The following is a 15,442-nucleotide window of genomic DNA, read 5'->3' on the forward strand; positions in this document are numbered from 1 at the left end:
AGACACACTTCATTGAAGCACAGTTTGTTCTGGATAAATGGGAATTTTCAGCAGCTGTAGTTTTTTTTTAAAAGCTGATAGGAGGAGATGTTATTTATAACTCCCTGTAGCAGCTCCTCTTTAATGCATGATAATCTGCTGTGACTTTACAATGAATGCAGCAACATGTGGTCTCCTGCTCTCCTTCAGTAACCGACAGAATATTTCCCAGATGAAGAATATTTTAATCACTGCATGCAAATTTCCTGAAGGATGATAAAAGCATTTCTTTATGTTATCATTATCTTTATAAATCTAAAATTATGTTTTCCCATGTCTCTTTCTTAGGAACACGAAGCAAGTAAGCCTAGATTTTTCTTACATCCTGCCATGAAATAGTAATTTGCTGTTCACCAGGGAAATAGTAAAGTAGCAGGCATTCTTATAAAGCATTAAATTCCAAAATTCGGAAAAACTTAGTTCGCAAGATAGAAGAATATCAGTAATTTTCCAGTTTTCCACAGAAGGTGGCAGCATTCTGAAGCACTGGTGTCAGTATGAACTTGCTAGCAAATGTCGTTGTTGAAAGAACACAAACTTTACAGAAATTTACTCTCCTTGGAAATTGTGGTGAACACAAACCAGAGTGCTTGGGCATGAATTGTTGAACTGGGGAACCTGGTCAGGGAGGAGAAACTGTATTCACATAGGTGGAGTATATCATAGGACAAATTTAACCCCAAAAAGATTCTTTGTTTATTTAGCCATGTTTATTTGTCAATGCAGTAATACTGCTGGAGTGCCTCTTGTCTGCAGCTAAGTGAAAAATTACTTGCTTCTAGGTTATGCCTTTTTCACAGAATAACTCAGCTGATAATTAGTGGATCACTCCACTAATTGCAGAGAATGTTCTGTTGGGCTACAGCTTTGGGAGATGACTGTCACCAGAGAGGGGAAGCTTCTCCTATGGTTTTCTCCATTCCTTTGCCCACTCCCAGCAGTGTTCTCCAGCTCCTTACCATGCCAGCCTCCATCTAGCACCTGGGGGAACCTGCTTAGGCAAGCAAATTTGAGCTCCTGAGCTAGCAAAAAAACAAAACCAAAATAACAGTGGAAAAATTGAGTCATATTCTACCAGAGTAAGAAAGGCTGAGGGCCGTATGACTGGAATCAGGATAAGAAAAGACAGGGGAGGAGGAAGCGCAAGCCTTCCCCTTTTGGCATGAGGGAGCTGTTAACATTGACAGCTGCTTGTGAAACCGCAGCCTTAGGGCGGGCTGCTTAGTTACAGGATTCAGCTCTTGATCCCAAACTCAATCCCAGCACGCAGATTTTACAGCCCCTTTTGACATGCAAACACTCCCAGCCTGAGCTGCCGTTTATCAGACATCTCATCTGAGCAAGGAAGTGGTGACAGACAACCAAAAGGCAGGAGCTGCTTAAATCTTTCACCTGTAATTAACCTTGCAAGCACTGCTCACTCCTCAGAGTGCCTCAGACAGGTGAGGGAAGGCCACACGGGAAGCTCATTTAAACAAGTGACTTTCTCATCGCTACATATACAGAACATTGAAGGAACTCGAGGAATAGCTGAGACAGCACACGACTCCAGTTTTCCTCCCTTCAGCAGATTCAAAAAGTCCCTCTATCCTAGGAAGAAGGGAGAGGCTGATTTTTGCTTTATAGAAGGAGTGAGACAGGAAAATTGGATCCTTCAGAGGAAGAGATGCTTGCCAATGAAGAACCCGTCTGCTTGGCAGATTTTTCCTTTTCTTTCATTGGAATGAAAATTAACAACAACAAACCAACCTCAAAAAGTGGCTGAGATATTCCACAGCAGACTGGCTGCAGCAGAAGTTACTTGGGGGGACCCAGCATTAATGCTGGAAGTCAGTGGCAAGTCCCCAGGGTGAATCTTCTGGGCTTTTTATACTTTCCTTGAGCATTCCACGGCTCTTTTTGACGAGCTGGCATGCTGGGATGAGAACCCCAATAAGTGGTACAGGTTGAAGCGTTCCCGTGTGTTACAGCAACCCGATGACTCAGGGAACAAATGTTTCCTTTTTTTTTTTTCGGGGTAATGATGCATTGAGCTGAAGCGACCCGGGGAGAAGCGGAGTGCAGGGCTAAAAATCTTCCTGGCAGGTGTCAGTCACTGGCATGAGCCAGGTAGCTACAGGAGTTGAAGGTGAAAGAGGCAGTTCCCCTCTGAAATTCCTGTGTGGATAGCACGTGAGACAACAGGGATTGGAGAATGCCCTGACTGCCTGGAGTTAAAGAGGGCAATTCGCTGAAAAAGCCGGGGACCCTGTTCGAAATGGGGGCAGGTAGAATTTGAATAGTTGCTTTTGTTTTGGTGTTTTTCTTTATACGGGGAGGCAGGAAAAAAACTGGGCTGGGAATTGCTCCTTGCCCATTTTGCTTGCATGCTGAATGTGAGGTGGTTTTGTTTGTTTGTTTTTGGTTTTGTTTTTGTTTGGTTGTTGTTTGTCAGGGGAAGAGGGGAACAGGAATAAAAAGGACTGCAGATAGCTACATCTGGAGGGAAGGCTGGTTACAGTTGGTTTACAGGGATTTGGGTCTGGGACAGAGAATGGATACATGTGTGAGTGGTACACAGTGTTCCAGACCATTCCAGAAAAAGGGGAGGAGGCTGTTGTCTGAAACTTTTGGGAATTGCTGAGATAAAGTCAACTGCTCCATTCTCTTGATTTGAAGGGCTCAAACAGTTGAATATTAGATGTCAGCTGGAAATTGCAACTTGCAGGGTGGGGAAGGTAAGGAGAAGCTTCCTGAACCATATCTAGGGAGTAGTTCTTGAATGTGAAGCCCTTCTCCAGTCTCTGTAATGGTGAGTCTGGGCCTTGGAGTGATTGCACTCTGCAACAGAGTCAGCGTGTTGGTATCTGAAGCGTGACACTCAGTGCCGCATTGACAGGACCGTGTTGACCTGCCTGGAGTCACTGCGGCTTTATTGGTGTTTTCTTAACACCAGCTCCTGTGGAGTTGTAGACTATCATCTACAGCCTTTTCCTGTAAGTATTTTAAATGATGCTGTTATGTGTCTTGGTTTCTAAAAAGATGATTAATTCTTCTGTTCAGTGTGAAATGTGGATGGATTAGTTCCTCTGTATACAAAGAACCATATTTGCCTATTGGAAATTTTCCTGGTTTTTAAGTTTGTTTTTTTTTTTGTTTTTTGGTCTTTTTTTTAGCCAGGAGTGGACATAATAAATTACATAATAAATTACACCTTAGTCTTGGTCTTTATGATCTGGTGTTAAGACAGCTGAGGCCACAAATGGCTCTTGGGTTACTGAAAGCCTCACAGAGAAAAAGAACCATATTATGCATTGATTCCAAGAGAAAACTGTGAAAAGGTGGATGTTCTGGAGCATGTATATGGTATGGCCTGTCTTGGTCAGGAGGGTTGAACTAGATCACCTCTAGAGGACCCCACCAACTTCAGCTACTTTGGGATTCTGAAATAGGAGGAAAGTTTTTTTAAGAGGTAGGTGTCTGCAGCCTTTGTGACTTGGAATTTTATTTTTGTTCTACTCCATCTTTCCAGTAATGAGTACACTGAGAACTAACAACTTTCTCCCACCTTCAGTATTGCATATCCCTGTTGATGCCTGGATAATCAGATCACATGAAAAGCCAAATAAAGACCCTGTGAATTCACACTGTTTAGAATAGAGGGCACATTGTGAACTTTGGCTCACTTGTGAAACTGTGTGTGAGGTACAAGGTTATTGCACAGCAAAAATGTTTATCACACTTGTTTCTAGCTTCTATGTATTGTAAGATCTGAGGTGTCTGCATTTTTTGTTTCAGAAAATCTGAGAAAGCTTGAAGATACCCATATTAAGATTTGATTGTTACCACCTTGCACACTGTGCTTTTCCCTGATGGGATACAAGGACACTGTACATCTGGAGGAGGAACACCAGCTTTACAAATTTTTGCTTGATGCAGCTTTAAACATAAATGTCCCATGGAGATCTGTATAGGGATTGGACCTAAATTAAGACAGTGCAGAGAGACAGAAATTCTGGCATTAATCATATTACTTTTATTTAAACGGTAAGGTGTGATTTAATGTAAGTGGTTTTATTTTTATTAATACTTGATGCTGAATTTTGAACAGCTGTACCTAAACACTTTTACAAATATAACACTAAATACACTGTTTATTGCTCATTGTTTTTGCATGAACATAAAACCTGGAAATGAATACAAGAATAAATAAGGCACCCTACTAATATACTATTTTCTGTATTGTAGTAGCATGCACAAAATTTCATTTTGCTTTTGCAAATCACTTTCCTAATTTTTCTTATTAAAGACATAATAAGTTTGTTATTTGGGCAAGTGCCTGTTTGAAAAGTCAAAACTTGAAAGCACTTTTTAATTTTCTTAATTCAACCATCTACCTTACAAAACAGCTCTCGTATAGCATGTCCCAATTTCTTTTTCTAAAGACAAAAAGTATTTTTGTTCTTTGCTGTTACTAGGAAACATGCCTTGCAAGAGGAGTGTTCACGTACTGCTTGAGACAAAAGACCTGACTAGCTTTTTTTTAGCTGCATTTTCTTCTTGTACTGACCCTGCTCAAAAGATAAAAATAAAAATGCAGAGACATCTTTCCTGACTTCTTGTATGTGGCTGGGCCCAAATCAGTGATCAGCAAAAGATGGGAGCTCCACAGATACTGCTTCAGGGCCTGTTTTAAATTTTAGTATGCCCTAAATTAGGGCTTCCCAACAGTTTCAAAATATATTCTCTCCAACTGTCCTTTCTCCTCAAAGGCCCACGCTGGCTGTCACTCTGTCAGGGCTCAGGAGAACAGTGATGCCTCGGCCACCCTCACAACTCGTAAACCACTTAGAGCAGAAGTTGGTTTGCAGTGCTTTCAGTGATTTGACAACCTACTGCCAAAATAGTGACAAATGATCAAATAAGCCACAGGCACAACTCTGACTTCCATCCCAACTTTCTTTAAACAGTTTGTTCCATTCTTTTAAGAAATGATATGAAACAATAGCAGACACAAAAGGTTTGAATTTGTCTTTCTTTTTTAATTTAAAGCACATTATATAATAATTTCCTGATGCTCTAATATTTATTCTTTAAAACTGAAATGTTCTTGCAAGGTAATATAAACATAGCAGGTTCAATCACCAAGTTTACCAGTTATATGAAGTATGTGTTATTTACTTATGTGACAACACCCAGCTTTACATAAACTCTGAAATGCAAAATGTCTTTTAATTACATAAGTTATTACAGTACTGTTTTAAAGGAATCTTTTGGTTATATGTAAACACTATAAATTAGCTCTTTAAAAAATAACCATGTAAGACAAGTATGGCATTGACATAGTTTTAAAAAACAATAAACAGCCCTAAATCTGAATACTCTCAGGGCAGAACAGCAAAAGCAGGTATCAATCTACTGCTGTGGAATAACATGCTGAAATTTCAACTTCTTTGAAGAATCAGTGTACTTTTATCCCTCCTTTTGTTTTCATATTTTAAGATTTTCACCATCAGTGCTCTAAAGAATGGGCCAACTGGTACTATATGTGACAGGATAATATAAGCTATTTTGAGTGTCGCCATTCTAATAGTAAAAGCCTTCTAAATAAAGTCTCCTAAATATATACTGGTTTAAATTAAAATCCTGAGGAATTATAATCTCTCTACTTGATAGTTTTGGTTAAGTGCAGTTTGATGTATGCAGAACACTGTTTCATTTAAGGTCATTCTTAGTAAGGCATATTAAAAATAAATACAAAAGAGACAACATAATATTTAGTTTCTTGCTACAAAATCTTAGGCAAAAATATTTTTGCATGTAGTAATAGACTTTATCCATTTGCTGGCTTACAGGAGTTAAAATTTGTGCACTAAGCTTAACTGCCCTTGTCAGAATGTGCCACTGTGCTATAATAGTGGTCCAAAGCTACATGCTAAAGATTTTATTTCCATGCTCAAACACAGCTTGCACAAACTGCTTGAAGACTCTGTCCATGTAAGTGCACTTCCTTGGCCATATTCCTTCCAGAAAACCGATATGGCCTCCGCATGAAGTCAGAACCAAAGCAACGTTTGCATTTTGTTTGGCAGTTTCTACTGGTATAGCTAAAAGGGGAGTAAAAACATTTAAAGTCCTTAACCTTCTATGAAATGCCAGCCATTGAATAATTTCTCTTAAATATTTCTCATATTATATGTTAATAAATAGGCACAAGATTAATATACACTTAAATGTCTTACAGGGTTTGGAACCACAGCTGTATTAAAAGCCATTTTTCTCTTCATCATTAACTCACCTTACCTGTGTGATTTTTTTTTTTCTGGCTGCTGTAAAAATTTCAGCTTTGTCTGTCTTTCACTCACAGTGATGGAACAGCACCCATGTTAATGCATACTAAGGATTTGCTATAAATAGTGTAAGTAAAAGGACAATCAGCCCTCTAATTTTTAACTGTTATTGCAATATTCAGCTTTTAAAAAGCTGAGGAACTGGACCCTCAATTGCAATTCTATGAGATTCCAAGCACAGAACCTTTAATGTCAGGGTAAGATGTGGTCTGTAAGATATCCTATCAGCTAATAGAAAATGTTATCATTATATCTGATCTGCCATATGTTTATACCTGCATGTTTAGAGCACACCATGCAAACACACCGGGGAATGGTTCTTGCCGTAAGGAAACCATAATCTATGACACAGGGTAAAGAGAGAAAGAGGAAGGGGCAAACAACTGTACAAGGACACAGAAAGTGCTCTGTGTCACCCAGGAGATTAGTGGTTCTCTACTGAATAGTGACTGCTAGAAATTATTTTAGAATGTAGATTATTAGACTGGATAGTACAAGGATTTTTCTTTTTGCTGGGTTAGTTTTCCTGATCTGATTAGCACCCTAATCCAGTTCCCCGTGTTAATGCCAACGTCTGAATAGTGGCAGCCACAGTTGGATGGAACCTGTAGTGAGGTGGCCATTTCAGCAATGGCCTACGATTAATGTTATCAGTGAATGACACCTGAGGTATGCACTGATCTGTTAGTGTGTAGGAGGGAGGCTTCAGTGCCTCCTGTTTTGACTGCATAGATGTGTGGCATAATCAGTTTCACCACCCTGGCAGTTCCCTTTGTGAAGGAAAATAGAGGTCAGTTAGCACAGACTGACACCAGAGAGAGTATATGACTTTACAAAGGGTACTTGGTATGAGGGGATGACCCTGTTATCATTTGAACTGGTTGACGCAGCAGTGGAGCTTTATATCAAGACTGCAAACACCACAGATCCATAAAAAATAAGTTATTTAAGCAACTTCCTATGGAGTTTTAGATATGCTAAGTAGGCATCTGAATGAGCACAAATCTCAGTACATTTCAGTAAAGAATGCCTTTCAAAGTTCAAGTGTTCAACTAAGAAACTTTATGAAATGGGGTAAAAAAAATCATACAGATTTTTGATTATTCAGGAATTGATAGAAAAAGCAACAGCAAAAGAAAAATGCTTTGTCCAAAGAAGGGAGTAGCAGCAGTCTCACTGTGTTGTCTAAAAAATGCTATGACAAGAAAACAAAGCTGATTTAAAGTCATATACTGCTCAACTAAAAATGCCTTGTCACTACAACACTAAGCAGCAAGTTGTTCACAAGATTTATACCACTTCCTCATTTATTTTGAAGTATTTTTGAATCACATTCAGTTTTGGGGGTGTTCAGTTGTTCACATCCTTTTCTGACTGCACTTCCTTAAGAGACACCTTCCACTCATTCCTATTTCTAGGAGTCTGTTCCTTTACCCCTTTTTACATTTGCTATCTCAAAGGTCATTATCCTTGAATAGTCCCTATCTCTACATATTACTACCTTCTTCATAGATGTGCTCCTTATTTTCCTCTAGATGCTGGCAAACTCATAGCTGTGTGCTTGAGATTCCAGTTTGCCTTCATTTTCAGCAACTAGAGTAAGAGCCCAGAGTAGCCCTTTGTGTAGCCAAAAAAGGACCCCCAGCCAGAGTAAGTCACAGGAGAACTTGAGTGCAATGACTGTGGCGAACAGCTGTGCAACTTAAAATAGATCAGGGCAGAAGCACTGGACCTGTGGAGCCAGGGGAGCAGTCTGTGCCTCAGAAGCAGAGCCTGAAAAGACACGCTCTGTTCCACTTCAGGGTCTCAGCACAGATGCCAAACCAACTGCCCGCAGAGCTGGGTTAGTGTCTGTTGTGCAGGTGTGTTACAAGGTCCCTGCCCCATACCTGAACATACCCTGGGGGAGCGTGGACTGAGTTCCAGAGAGCAATGAGGGCTCTCTTCTTTGCTGCTCCATGCTATCCATTTCTTCCACTCTTTCTCTCCTTTCAAAATGACAGGCATCTAAGTAGTTTGTAGATTCCAGAGTTTGCTAAGTGATTCTGATTCTTTACTAGGAGGAAGAAACTGTGCTTCTTACTGCTTCTACAAGAAGTCCTTGGCTTTTCCTTTGTTCAGTTGGAAAACTGAAAATACTGTATGCAGGATCTGGGCCTTTTAAAGCTGTACTGAGGCCAGACTAAAAAGTCAATGGTGTAAAAGCCTGGACTGGGGAATAGCACATGCTGAGAACATGAGATGCAGAAAACAATGTGTTATTTCTTGCAATCCAACACATGCATCATTTTCAGACTCAGCACGCGCTTGTCTGGAGTTTTGCCTGAGTTAATCTGCTCAGCAGTCTCTGATCTGCCTCTCTTGGATTCTGTGAAGGAACACATTGCCATGAACAAAGAGAGTGGCTGCAATTCATGTCAGCTTCTACTGACTGCGTAGGAATTTGCCCACTTATCTGTACCAAGCCATCTGCTCTTCTTCCCTCCAGTAGCCTGTGGTCTATGTTAAACAGAACCCAAGAGAGAAGTGGGGATCAGACACAAACCCCATGCCTGCTTCAGACAATGAATCACACTTTCCACACCCATTCTGCAGCTATCTGCCTGGGGGACTGAGGGGACTAATAAGCTTCAGTGCAAGGTGTAGGAAGGAATATGTGAGGAGAGAGACATTTGACCTTCAAATTTCAGAGACAGGCATGAGAACTCTTTCAGCTGCCAACTGGCCTGAACATACCTCTTCACTAGCTAAAACATGCAAAAAAATGACAATTATTCAATTTAACAGACTAGTATCAATGTGTAGGATGTCCCTTTCTGGGAAGAAACTGCTTTGCTGGGGGATTAAAAGGGAGATCATAATATCTCCTCTACTGTAGGGAAGCCCTTACAGGCCAATCTCACCATGACCTCTGCATGCCTGTCATTCAGAGGTTGCAAGCATAATCATAGCTTCCAAATCAGTTTGCTGGTGGTCATTCATTCCCAGACTGCCTGGGGATACTGGAGTGGATGCCATGTGCTGCCTGCTTCGACACAGCTACAGTGGCTCTTTCCTGGAACCCTAGCAGTCCTGCACTAGGATGCTGATTATTTTCCATGCCTCGTAAGGTGCAAGGCACATGCAGGTCTTTACAAATGTCATCTTTCCCATCCTGAAATTCCCTCTATTTGCCCATATAACTCCTCCCCAGCAGAGTTTCTTGCTCTGGAGGTTCTCAGAAAAGAATTGAATATATTGTGTTGCTCTTCGGTGCCAAAATGCAAATGATGCTTGGCAGTGGTGTGGTACTTTTCTCAAGGCTGTTCCTAGGGACTGTTAGCCATCCAGTACATAAAACCACAATGCAACAGAGTAAATTTTGCAATGTAAAGGGCAGATGAATGGAGCACTGGACGTATGCATTCTAAGAGAAAGGATTGAATGCCAAAAGATACCACTGTTCATTTTTGTCCACACGTAACCTTGTGTTTCTCATGGCCAAAATCTGTATTGCTGTTTGATCCAGCAAGCACAGACCTGTGATTTGTGATCACAGAACCACAATGTAAATACTTGTATGCAATATTACTTCATTTAAAACCAATTTGGTGTATGTTCTTTGCCAAAAAGAATTCTTATTTTCTTAAAGAATAAAAGAAAAAACATATAAGTCATTGCTATCAGACATTACATTTTTTGCTTGATTTCTCTGTTCGCTAAACTTTTAATCTAATTATTATCTGTCTGGCCATTCCTTGGCCATTTGGTCTCTCCTTACAACTTCATTCAACTGTATTCTTTTACATAACAGGATGTAAAGTAACACTTAAGAGCAATTAATCCAAGTTTGGATTCAGGGGGACACAAAAGCTTCAGAGAGTTCAATAAAATATATTTAACTGAGCTTCAGACATGCACTTATTTGACACAGGATCAGAAGGAAGCTGGCATGGTACCTAGCTCCAAGGGCAGGCTTCCAGCTCAGGCACAATGCTCATCAGCAGCAATTAACTAAGCATTAGTATAGTGAAATTTTAACTCAGATCCTAATACACTGCTTTAAAGTCTCTTCAGAGAAAAATGCCACTTCAGATGAAAAGTTAAATGTGACAGTGATAATGAATGCTATCACTCCATCTTCCTGATTTATTTTTCTCATTTACAAAATACAAGGGCTTGGCTCAGCTTTATTACGTATTTTCTGAAGCTGTGGCTTGTTTAAATTAGTTATGGCGAGAGAAGTGTCATGCAAAGAAGAAAGTATTTGTTTTCATCAGTCAGTATTATGCAATATGAGAATTGCATTCCAGAATTAAACTACAGATAGATCAGCAGCCAAGCTCTGTGAACTTTAAACAGCAACACTAAGGAAGGATTGCAAATTGATTGCTTGTTCATAATACTGGATTGAGATCAAATGGCACATTTTCACTATATATTTTAAAATAACTGCTGAGAAGTACAAAGCGTACCAAAAAGCACATGAGAAGAAATGACCAGGTAGTAACAAGCAACTGAGGCAGCATCTGCACTTTTTAAGGGAAGTGTCTCTTAAGGTCCACATTATGTAGTGACAAAGCAGACTTGGTTTTGTATCCCTCAAGCACTGTTACTGGAAGATAGATGTGCCTGGCTTTATGGAAACTATTTAAACACAAAGGAATTCTGGCACGGCTTTCTCCCTGATGGGTTTTCTAGGCCAGTTTCCCAGCTCTTAGAAACTACAGCTATCTACAACAGAATTGGAAGATAGCTTAAAAGCTGGTAGGTATTACTGGGAGAGATGAGGCATGAAATAACCAGTCCCCTAAGTCAATAAAAGGCTGGGGTTTGGATGAGTATGAATTCTGTGGCCTTGAATGCATGATACAGTTGTGAGTGGGAACTGCCTTTGGTTGCCACAGGCTTCTATACTTCTGTACTTTTATATACATATAAGTTTTTAAATCAGGAAAAAAAAAAGACAGTTGCCAGAATAAAGTCACCTCCGAGACTAACAGCAGCCCTTTATGTTTGCTAACACGGAACAGCTCACAGAAGATGTCAACATGTCAAGATGAATGAACTCCAGTAACTAATGGCAGCAAACATAAATCCCAGGCTGCTAATCGGGGTGCTCTTTGTCTCCTGCCAGCATAACGACTCATACTGAGGGTGCATAGCACAAATGAAAAAGGACCAAGGATAGACAGATGTAACAGTCATGCTGTTAGCTGGAAATCAACGTCATCCTAGTGGCCCTTTCTGAGGTAAACTTGACTCCACAAGTACAAGAGTTTACAGCTAACAGCATTAACTCTGTGAACAAGGGAAAAACAAATGCCTAGCCACTCAAATATCTTCATGGAGAAAGGCTGGTTACAGTCAAAGTTTTAAGAGAAGATGGACAGTCATTACAACATACTCTTAGCACTTCTTGTTTCAGAAGTACTGGTGTTCTACCTTGCCCCCCTCTACACTTCAAGACTTCTGAGGTATCCTCACAATTGTTTAGATACCTAATTTTACACAACCAACCATCCCATGTTCATCAAGACTTGTGTTACTTTCACAAAACAGCTTCAAGGATTGAGATACCTACCAAAGCTGTATTCTAGGGGACTCAATCTTTGAGTACTCAAACTAATCACAGAACTGCTGAGGCTGTAAGAGACCTCTTGAGATCATCTAGTCCAACCGCCTGCTCAAGCAGGGTTGTCAACAGCAGGTTTTCCACGGGTGTCCAGTAAGGCTGTGAGTATCTCAATAGATGGAGACCGCACAAACTATGCCATCATTTGACCACTCTCACAAGAAAAAAAAAATAGGAAAAAAAAGTGTCTTCTTGTGTTCAGATTGAATGTCATAGGATCAGATCAATAGCTGGCTCTTGAGAGCTGGAGGTAAAAAGAGGATGGAGTATCTGCACTAGCTTTCATCTAGGTAACAAATATCCCAGTCATAATGGGCTGGGAAAGGTTAACAAATCTTTCAGGGACTGAGGGACACTCACTGGTTTACTGCTGTTGTCACTATGCTAACTAGGTAAACCCTGCCAGTTATTACTTAACTTTAGATAGAAACCACAAACTAAGCTAGTGATAAATAAAGAGGTGAAATCATTATTCCCTCTCTCAGATACTCTGTGAAAGAAACATGGCACAGCAGATGACCTGCCTACAGTGCAAAGGGATACTCATCTCTAGGGTCCTAAGACCCAAAAAAATTATTTTCAGAATCACTAGCCAAATTTTATATTTGGACATAGATTTTAGGGTCACAGCCCATCCATTCTAATTTTCAGGCCATTATAAGCTTATAAGAGAACAAGCAACTGTCTGATTTCAAGGAAAAAAAAATCCCACAGAGGCTAAAAATACAAAGGGACTAACTGTTTCAGAAAGCCTTTGAACTGCAAATTTTTAAAGGTGCATATAGTATTCTACTATAATATTGCTATGTTTACTCAGACCTTATTTTTTATTAAGCCTCCATTTTGGCCAATGTAAGGGATTAATTGCAAAGATTAATTACTACTACAAAGGGTAGTTTGGCTAATCTAGAGTCACCATTTCTTCCCCTCATATTAGGTGTCTGTCACCTCTTTACATTGTTCATGCAACGTATGGATGCTTTTTGTTTTAAAGAAGAAATCAGACTTTTTCTAGTGCACTCTACTGGAGCGGCCCTTTTCATGTCACATTTGTCTCTAATTGGTCTTCAAACTATAAACAGTAATGTGTGTGCATGTTTCTGCATGTGTTGTACATCTGCACACAGATAAACAGTACACAAAAAGAGTCTCTTCCAATTCTTTCATTTCTGCTTGTTGCTCTGATCTGTTTGCCTGCTCACTTTGGTTTCATGACTCATTCTGCAAGAATCTCACTTCACTTGTGGCAGAAGAAAACTTCCCTGAAATAAATCAGTTGTATAAACTACATTTTTAAAGGTGTTAGGTGCTCATTGCTGAAAACTGTTACCTCAACCAGCTGTTCATTTTAGTGGTGTTCCTCTACACTAGCTTTTGTTCTCCTTCTCTTTTCAGAAGCTATAACCAACACACAGACCACAGGAACAAGCATATATTTTCAGAATAGTTAGCAACAGGGTTTTGATCTTCAGAGGAAAAGCAAAATTATTTGAATCATTTGTGTTTGGCATGAAACAGAAAGAAAATGGAAAACTGAGTTTTCAGCCTGTTACTTAGCTGATATTGAGGCTTCTTATTAATTTCAACGTGCCTCCTTCTAGGACCTCACCTCTTCCCTTACCCTAGATTTTGGCTTGCATGATTATACATAAGTAGTCTTAGTTGTAGGGGTTTTTTTACTTTTAATTTACAGGCACTAGAGGTGACACTGAGTTCAACAGATGAGTATTTCATGTCATCTCAAACAAGCAACTCCCACACATTCTTTGTAGGGACTTAAAGAATGGCAATAAAAAAATCCACTTGTTTCCAGTTTGAATTCTGAATGTCTACATCCAGACATCAGAATCCAAGTTCCTTTTTTAGGGGTTCTCTTCATACCTGGTGAACAGAAACAGGTGCTTCTGAGAGGACAATCTATCTGGTATCTTTCTTACAGTGAGGTAACTCGCATCCGAAATGTGCCCATTTCTTTCTTTAGACTATAAAGACTCCACTAATGCCTAATGAGGCCACACCATATACTTCTGCATTCTGTACTAATCAATCTGTTTTATATGTGTCTTAAACTTAAGTACAAAACGGAGCCATGGAAGTTTTGATCCTCCGTGCAAGTAACATTTAAATACACTTCTACACATAGGCCTGAGTTTATTGTCAAACCTATGTAGTTTGTCTTAATGACTGCATATACAGATAAATATATTTTAAAAAGCCTAAACTTACCATGAGCTGGGGAGAAAACATCATCCACAGAGTTTAGACATAACACTGGAATTCCTACTGACTTCAGTTTGCGACATGGGCTAGCATCTTCATAGTAATCATCAATTGAACGGTAGCCAAACATGACTGAAGTGAACTGTGTATCAAATTCTCTAACAGTTCTAGCCTGAAGTACAGAATTCAAATAGGGAACTATGTCAGCATTTGGAAAACAGCATCCAGCTCAAGCAGAAGTAAGATTTTTCACATACCTTCATAACAAGATCCATATCAAATAATTTCTCCAACATTTGTCGATGCCTAAAAAGAAGGATAGAAAAATTGGAGGGCTGGTTTTTTTTATATATAAACAAATGTAGAAGTTTTCTCCTTTACAGATACATTTGTAGAAGTAACTGTCTAACATGCTTGCTTTTAATTTTCTGTCATATTAAAAAATCTGTCTGGAATCCAAGAGCAAAATAATTGTTCATCCATATGTAGGCACATCCAGCAACATAGTAAAAATCTGCATAAGCTGTGAAAAAAATGTCAAACATAAGAGAACTTACTATTTGGGAATACAAAATACATCCTGGTTTTATAAAGCCAATGATGAACTAGGCCTTTCTGTGTTTCTTCAGTCAACATCAACTTAAAACAATTATTATGTATGCAAATCTATTCAAAGTCAATATGTGCAAGTCTAAAAAAGTTTTTAGATCCGCTTCCTTCACCCATAGACACAGAAATACATTGGGCTGTTGTGAGTCTCTTGAGCAGCATATAAATTTAGTCACATTGATGACAAACTTTCTTGAAAAGATCCTTTTGATTTCAAAACTTAACAAATAATGCACAAAGAACAACTAGAGTTGTTACAGCATTATTTTTGCCAATATTTTTATACCTGCTGTCGATCTCATGTTAAAATCCTTCCACCTTGCTAAATAGTTCAGAAGGCAACTCACCTGCTGATAGAGGATTGTAGACAAGTGGTCAAGTAATAGTTGAAAAGAAGCCAGTTTAGTGGCTTCTCCAGAGATTCTACAGATTCAAAAACATTCCAACCCGCAGAGAAAATTGCAGCTGCCATTAAAGGAGTGTCTCTGCCAGTTTTGCCCAGGTAATTTAAAAGAAGCATGCTACAAATGAAAAACAGAAGAAACATACATACTATCAAACTGTTTGCTTCAATTTAGAGTAAATGTAACAGTCAGCCATGTTTTTGTCTGTTTTTCAATAGTTTCTCCTA

The 15,442-nt window shown here is 39.4% G+C and overlaps 1 protein-coding gene and 1 long non-coding RNA gene across 2 annotated transcripts in view; one reads left to right on the forward strand and one right to left on the reverse strand.

Annotated features, from left to right (window-relative positions):
- Positions 1-4,607, forward strand: LOC116994355. The gene is made up of 2 exons (XR_004417464.2): positions 1-3,490; positions 3,817-4,607. It is a non-coding gene; the product is annotated as an uncharacterized LOC116994355 (long non-coding RNA).
- ABHD3 (abhydrolase domain containing 3, phospholipase) overlaps positions 4,032-15,442 on the reverse strand; it is a 24,254-nt gene continuing 12,843 nt past the window's right edge. The window contains exons 6-9 of the mRNA XM_033056001.1: positions 15,159-15,332; positions 14,460-14,508; positions 14,209-14,374; positions 4,032-6,125 (exon numbers count right to left, since the gene is read on the reverse strand). Coding sequence (XP_032911892.1) covers positions 5,947-6,125; positions 14,209-14,374; positions 14,460-14,508; positions 15,159-15,332 — 568 coding nt within the window. The 3' untranslated portion in view covers positions 4,032-5,946. The remainder of the gene's footprint in view (positions 6,126-14,208; positions 14,375-14,459; positions 14,509-15,158; positions 15,333-15,442) is intronic.

Source organism: Catharus ustulatus, chromosome 1, assembly GCF_009819885.2.
Source record: "Catharus ustulatus isolate bCatUst1 chromosome 1, bCatUst1.pri.v2, whole genome shotgun sequence".
NCBI classification, from domain to species: domain Eukaryota; kingdom Metazoa; phylum Chordata; class Aves; order Passeriformes; family Turdidae; genus Catharus; species Catharus ustulatus.